Source organism: Triticum dicoccoides, chromosome 5B (genome assembly GCF_002162155.2).
Source record: "Triticum dicoccoides isolate Atlit2015 ecotype Zavitan chromosome 5B, WEW_v2.0, whole genome shotgun sequence".
In the NCBI taxonomy this organism is placed as follows: Eukaryota; Viridiplantae; Streptophyta; class Magnoliopsida; order Poales; family Poaceae; genus Triticum; species Triticum dicoccoides.
Window position 1 is genome coordinate 258,144,945 of NC_041389.1, and position 6,963 is coordinate 258,151,907.

The following is a 6,963-nucleotide window of genomic DNA, read 5'->3' on the forward strand; positions in this document are numbered from 1 at the left end:
GATTTTGGCACAAAAATAGTGCGGCCAGCTACAAAGGCGTGGGGCTCCACTTCCTTTTGGGTGGGCCGATCGTCTGACGTGTCTCATGTTCGGACTACCGCGAAGTCCCACGTTTGGTTTCAATTTACATGAATATCATGGTCCGGACTGCTACGTGGACAGATGAAAATCAGTGTTGGATATCTTCCGGGGTTCGGATAACTACGTCAAGACGGATACTATCGATTTGAGGGTCGGCTTTGGAGGTGCGTTTCCGCATGCCAACGAAAACCACGCGCGTCACCCACACGATACCTGACGGCCACGCAACGCGACGGAAGCAAAGGAGGCACCCCATCGCCCGTCGCTATCCACCGGCGCACGGCTTCATCCGTCACCTCCCTTGGCCCCTCCTCACCCGCACCGCACCGCACACGCTGACACACGCATGCACACCTCCTCCGGGTTTTGGCCGAACCCGCAGATAATGCTCGATAATGCTCGCCAGGACGAGGTCCCTCGCGTCCGTTTCTTTTCCTCGATGCGGGCTGCCCCGGGGTTGTCCACACGAGAGCGCACCGGCATGCAGAAAAAACGATGCTTATAAACTTGCGGCCCATCGTTTCTATATTCTCCACGGCAGCACCAAAGTTCCAACTTTGCTTCAGGAAAATCTGCCTTCGTGTCCAATATGTGCACTCTCATACGCGAACTCGTGCTGGTTAGACGGTAAGACACGATTAGTACTGCAGTACGTGCCGGCAGAAAGAGGGCGTCGACGCATGACACCTCCATGTGCACGAGATGCATCCGCATTAAGCTTAACCAAAAGGAGGTCCGGCCACGGTTTACCGTAAAATTAAATTAAACACAAAGAAAGATACGTACGCTGCGTGGGCCCCAGGTGGTTAAGCAAACCAGGGGCCCTGCGCCTGGGTTCTGCCACTCTCCCGGGCCTATATAACCAGCTCCTTCCCCCTCCTCCCTTTCACCCGTCCAACTATCCAAGGAGTGAGGAAGGCCACAATCAGCAACTGACCTGTAATACCTTACCTAGCTAGGTGTAGTTTGTTTGAGCCAAGATGTTGGCGGTGTTCAGCGGCGAGGTGGTGGAGGTGCCGGCGGAGCTGGTGGCGGCCGGGAGCCGGACGCCATCGCCCAAGACACGGGCGTCGGAGCTGGTGAAGCGCTTCCTCGCCGGCAACGACCCGGCCGTGTCCGTGGAGCTGGGATCACTGGGCAACCTCGCCTACTCCCACGCCAACCAGTCCCTCCTCCTCCCAAGGTAATAATAATACACCGTCTTTGCGGCTCAATCGACCCGGAGAGAGCAAGCTTCTCTCCATTGAATACTCGCAGGATCCATGGATTCGAGATCGATTGATCTCTGTGCATGCATATAGATCTTTTATATCGAGCGAAACGAACGGTTGATTGCAGAGATCGTTTGTTCCGCTCTTCCTTAGAAACAGAGCCACTTGCTCTGCTTTTGTTCTCTAGTTAGTGATGAAGCTTCGTGATGGTGAGGTTAGCTGGTAGCCATGGTCCAGGTGCTACGGTACCAGTGTCCAAAACGTTACCGCATACACCTGCCATGTCTCTCGCATGCTGCGGATGACTTTTAGCGCCCGCCTGGATGGCTAGATGATAAGGTGGGCTCTACTAGTCACAATCATATCACACCACCTCACACGGCAGTATATATATTGGTTGTAACAGAGGGAGTAGCTAATAAGCACCGTGATTTCCGATAATTTCCATATGGGACGCGTCTTGTTGTGATACCAATAATCGCACAATTTCCTGTCCTTATTAGAAGGGCGGTGTTGCTTTCCGAAGACTAAAGCAAGCAATAATGCAACCTTCGCAGTCCATTCCATTAGGTGATGGTCCTGGCCACCAACCTAGTTTCCTAGTTTATCGCTTGTAGTAGTATCTCACTGGCCTAGTTCGCGGCTCGTGATCGCGACAGAGAGTTATCAGTTGATGAACATATTGCTCGCCACAAAAAACTACTCCCTCCGTCACATATATTAGAGCATTTTTGACACTATGCTCTTATATTATGGGATGGGGGGAGTAGTTTCTGGCCGTGTTTGGAATACACAGTTTCTTTTTACTCGGATATCACGGATCTTGCGGCAATTGACCCTTTTTTCAACATGAAATTCCTGCCTCCTAGTTGGGGCCCTGGGATATTTTTCAATTTTGTTCATCTACCCTACACGTGTAATGGTAGGTGGCAGTGTATAGAAAAAATCAATCAAAAACAAGAAGACGTCGATTGCTATGTTGGCATAGAAACTGTCACGTATGCAGACGAAAAAACGCCACCACATCTTTGGCAACTTGCAGGTCAACATCGTGCCACCTTCCAAAGGCGTGGTGTCCATTAATTTGACTTGACAACAAACGGGCCTCGTATTCTACGTTAGGCGGCGAACAAAGGTTCAGCAGGATAGTAATTATAGATAACAAAAGAAAAAAAAGGCACAAGCCCGTGATCTACTATTGGTAATACTATTTTGTTGTTGACGTGACGAGCTTATGGATGAATAAACCATCAGGCTGTGACATTGACAACATTTGAGCAAACTTGAATTTAACGGGTGCTACTAGAGCAAACATCCTTGTGGTTATGTTATGCCAGTTAGTAGAGTATTTGTTTTGGTTATTTGTTGAGCCGTTGAGGGAGCCGTAGAGTGCTTTTGGCAGCCAGTTGCTATTACTAGGAAAATCTCCACACACAAAAAAGAAAAATTTCCACCCGGTTTAGATTCCCACGGAGAGCAGAAGAAACAAAGGGAAGCTGGACCCTGTGGCCCATACGGCGGTCTCTTTCGTGTACTCGCCGCTATCATTTGTAGGGCCTGGCTGTCGTTTGATCTTATCTTATCTTGTACTAGGCAGATGCACTAAAGGAGTAGCATCCAAGGAATTTCTACACCTTTCTGAAACAAGTTTTGGTGTTCTTTGTACTAAGTCGTTGATGCTTTACCTAATTTTGCTTTCTCAAGGGACATGTGCTTGTGATGAGTTAGACCATCTATTAGTAGTATTTTTTGTTTGCAAAATTAAATAAATTCAGGATATGCTTTTACTCACTGAGAATGGAGCATTTTGTTTGTGGATCCAGGTCTTTCGCTGCAAAGGATGAGATCTTCTGCCTGTTCGAGGGAATCCTGGACAACTTGGGGCGGTTGAGCCAGCAGTACGGCCTCTCCAAGGGCGGCAACGAGGTGCTCCTCGTGATCGAGGCCTACAAGACGCTGAGGGACAGAGCCCCCTATCCCGCCAGCTTCATGCTCTCCCAGCTCACCGGCAGCTACGCCTTCGTGCTCTTCGACAAGTCCACCTCCTCCCTCCTCGTCGCATCCGTAAGCTCGATCAAGTCTAAATTTCCAGCGGGGAGGTTCTTCGTCCAGATGCAGGGGCCGGGGGTCCTCCTCCTTTTCTAAAAAGAATTTTTTTTGCTAATTTTGTTGGTATTGGTCGATCAGGGCCCTGAGGGCAAGGTGCCGCTCTTCTGGGGAATCACCGCCGACGGCTGCGTCGCCTTCTCCGACGACATCGACCTGCTGAAAGGATCTTGCGGCAAGTCACTGGCGCCTTTCCCGCAAGGTTGCTTCTACTGGAACGCTCTTGGAGGCCTCAAGTCGTACGAGAATCCCAAGAACAAGGTCACCGCTGTGCCTGCAGATGAGGAGGAAATCTGTGGTGCAACTTTCATGGTAAGAGGTGGCACTACTTTTGATGATTCTTATTAATGTACTCCCTCCGTTCGGAATTACTTGTCGCAGAAATGGATGTATCTAGACATATTTTAGTTTTACATACATTCATTTTCGAGACAAATAATTCCAAACGGAGGGAGTAGCTTGGAAGGAATAAGTCAGGAGGAAAACAAGACTTGGGCTAAACCTATCTGAACTTGTTCGTTCTGCAGGTGGAAGGGTCTACCGTTGTCGCGGCACTTCAGTAGTAGATTCTCTCGTCTCCGTCGCTGGGCAAAGCAGGCAACGCCGTTCTCCTGTATATGGTGGTGGTGTAATATAATGCAACAAGGCGCGTGTGCTACTCTCTTTGTGATCTTATGTGAACTGTTCGGTTGTGTATCTGATCATCTGTATCTCTAGCTGTTCAAATTCTCGCAGTGGATTCAAGACCGGCCGTCTTCAGTTGGATGTAACAATTAATGTAGTAGCAACCAAATAAGCTTTCTTTCTTTCCATCTAAAAAAAGGCTTTCTCGATCTCTGTTGTTATGCGTGTACCATTGGGCTCAGGAAATGTAGGTGCACCTATGGCATCTCTAGTCGATCCCTCAAAGACGGTAATGGTTTAACTTTCAGGAGTTAAACCGGACCTAGTCTAACCTTTATCCGAGTTAACCCCTAAAAAATTATTCTCATCGCGTCAGCCGCTGCTGATTTTGCTCAGCTACGGCTCATTAGAGCAACTCCAATGCGGCGATCCAAACGAACGACGATTTTGTCTGATTTTTGTTGTTTGGGTCGGTCGCCCGCCCGGCGTCCGCCCTATTTTAGATATGGGTCGGCAGCGCGCCCAAGGCTAACCAATATGTGCCCGCGTGGCCGGCTGGCCTCCCTGTTTTCCATTGATGAATTTGCATAGTTTGAATCAAATAACATAGTGTGAACCGGAAATAGCATAGTTTTACAAGCCGAATAAAAATAAAAATGTCTGACATAGTTCTCACATAGTTTTGTAAATGAATAAAAGAAGATACATCTATTGGTTGCCAACATGAGCTCTTTCGGATTTCGGGTTCCGCAAACCCTTGATAGATTCAAACTCTAGGGTGCGTGCGGAGATCTCAACCTATCCTGCCTGCCTACTCGCGATCCTCATAGCCTAGCGCGTCGAGCTCAAAGGGACAGAGAGACAAATCAGTTTATCCTGGTTCGGGCCACCTTGCGGTGTAATACCCTACTCCAGCTTTGTGGTGGATTGGCTCGAGGGGCTGAGGATGAACTAGTACAGTGGATGAACAGCCTCAGGAGGTGAGGTGTTCTTGAGCTCAAGTGAGCTGGTGAAGGAGGAATGGCTTTGCTCCGTTCGGATTTGTCTCCCTTTCTATGGTGGTGGCTAAGTCCTATTTATAGTGACCTTGGTCCTTTTCCCAAATGTTGGCGGGAAGGGATCCCACAACGGCCAGATTTGAAGAGAGACAAGGAGTACATCCTATCCTAACTAAAGTGGTCTTCGCCTGCAAAAGCCTCTAGTCGTGACGCTGCGGTGGGCTCGGCGATAACCTCCATCCTGCCGTCCTGGCGGTCTTGGTCTTGCTCCACCAGAATGGAAATCATTGGTTGATTCCTCGGAACTCCGCGCCTTCCGCTTGCCTCCTTTGCACCAAAGAGGAAACTGGTGCTCTGTGCCCGCTGGTGCCTGCCTGGCGCCCGCCTGGTCTTGATCGTCATGATTCACGTCAGCTAAGCCTCATGAGGTGCGCCTTACATAGAAATCTCCGCTCCTCCGGAGCCAGCCTAAGGAGGCTGATCCCCTTGGAGGCCTTGGCGTCGTGCGCCTCGCGAGGCTTGGCCCCTCGCGAGGGTCTTGAGTTGTTGATGCTGAAACTGGGCCGTACCAGGTCGTCGATGGAGCCATGCAGTGGGCCGCAGGCAGGCAAGTCTGGGTACCCCCGTATCCAGAACACCGACAGTAGCCCCCAGGACCAAGGCGCGCTCGAACTTGGCTTCCAGGTAAAGCCAAAGGGCAAGTGCGGAGCGCCGCGGGCCCTGACCGCCTGCGGCCTTGAACGACGTGTGCGATTGATGGGACGTGGGCGTCTCCACTTCCCCACGCTGCCTTGAAATCCGCCATGCCTGGCGGCCGCCCGTTGCCAGAGCAGACCGCCCCTGTAGATTGTCGCGCTTCGCCCTCGCTCCTTCTCTTCCCATGCTTGCAATCCTTCACGCAGATCTGGTGCCACCGCTGCTCCCCCTTCCTAGCTTCCACCATGGCCCCGCAGCAGAGGAAGAAGAAGGGGAGGTCGCGCGCCCCGGCTGGACCCCTGCCGGCCTTGGAGCCGGCTCTCGAACAGTCGACATGATCAATTGGGAGGGGCTGAACAAGGTCTGCCACGCTCTCGCAGCCGATTCCAACGAGTGGAAAGCGACGGCCGCCCGGCCCGCGTCTTGGCTTGTGGATGATATGAGCGCCACTTAGATTCCCATCCATCTTCATGCTCTCTTCGCGGGCCTGATTCCCCTTTCTCTCCTTTCTGAACGCCATAATCTCGCACTACCAAATCCACCTGCTGCACCTGGATCCCCGCTCCATCATCCTCCTTGATGTCTTCGCCTTCCTTTGCGAGGCCATGGTCGGCATTGCTCCTTCTGTGGCCCTGTTTCGTCATTTCTTCTTGCTCCGTCTGGTCGACGCCCGCCAACGCTCGGGGTGCGTAACCTTCGAAGCTGTTGCAGCGACTCCTGGCTCGGGGATTGATTTCGAGCTATCGCCACATGAGAAGGGGTTCCAGAAGCAGTGGCTGTTTGTATATGTTGGTACACGCAGTCCCCTGCTTCTGACCCCTCGGGTGCCTGCGGTGAAGGAAATATGCCCTAGAGGCAATAATAAAGTTATTATTTATTTTCTTAATTCATGATAAATGTTTATTATTCATGCTATAATTGTATTAACCAGAAACTTAGTACATGTGTGAATACATAGACAAAACATATAGTCCCTAGTATGCCTCTACTTGACTAGCTCGTTAATCAAAGAAGGTTATGTTTCCTAACCATGGACATGTGTTCTCATTTGATGAAAGGGATCACATCATTAGTAGAATGATGTGATGGACATGACCCATCCGTTAGCTTAGCATTATGATCGTGTCAGTTTCATTGCTACTGCTTTCTTGATGACTTATACAAGTTTCTCAGACTATGAGATTATGCAACTCCCGAATACCGGAGGAACACTTTGTGTGCTATCAAATGTCACAACATAAATGGGT

General features: G+C 50.4%; 1 protein-coding gene across 1 annotated transcript; it reads left to right on the forward strand.

Annotated features, from left to right (window-relative positions):
• Positions 1 to 957: 957 nt before the first annotated feature.
• On the forward strand, positions 958 to 4,096 carry LOC119308296 (stem-specific protein TSJT1-like). Its single transcript, XM_037584400.1, has 4 exons — positions 958 to 1,264; positions 3,116 to 3,356; positions 3,480 to 3,710; positions 3,926 to 4,096. Exons 1-4 carry the CDS (start codon positions 1,062 to 1,064, stop codon positions 3,959 to 3,961), a joined length of 711 nt encoding a protein of 236 aa, XP_037440297.1. The 5' UTR covers positions 958 to 1,061; the 3' UTR covers positions 3,962 to 4,096.
• Positions 4,097 to 6,963: the final 2,867 nt, after the last annotated feature.

What these genes read in the sequence shown, in the direction of transcription:
- LOC119308296 (XM_037584400.1), top strand. Translation starts at nt 1,062, where the DNA reads ATGTTGGCGGTGTTCAGCGGCGAGGTGGTGGAGGTGCCGGCGGAGCTG. An exon ending in CAGTCCCTCCTCCTCCCAAG is followed by an intron (nt 1,265 to 3,115) that starts GTAATAATAATA and finishes TTGTGGATCCAG; the next exon opens with GTCTTTCGCTGCAAAGGATG. An exon ending in TCTGTGGTGCAACTTTCATG is followed by an intron (nt 3,711 to 3,925) that starts GTAAGAGGTGGC and finishes TTCGTTCTGCAG; the next exon opens with GTGGAAGGGTCTACCGTTGT.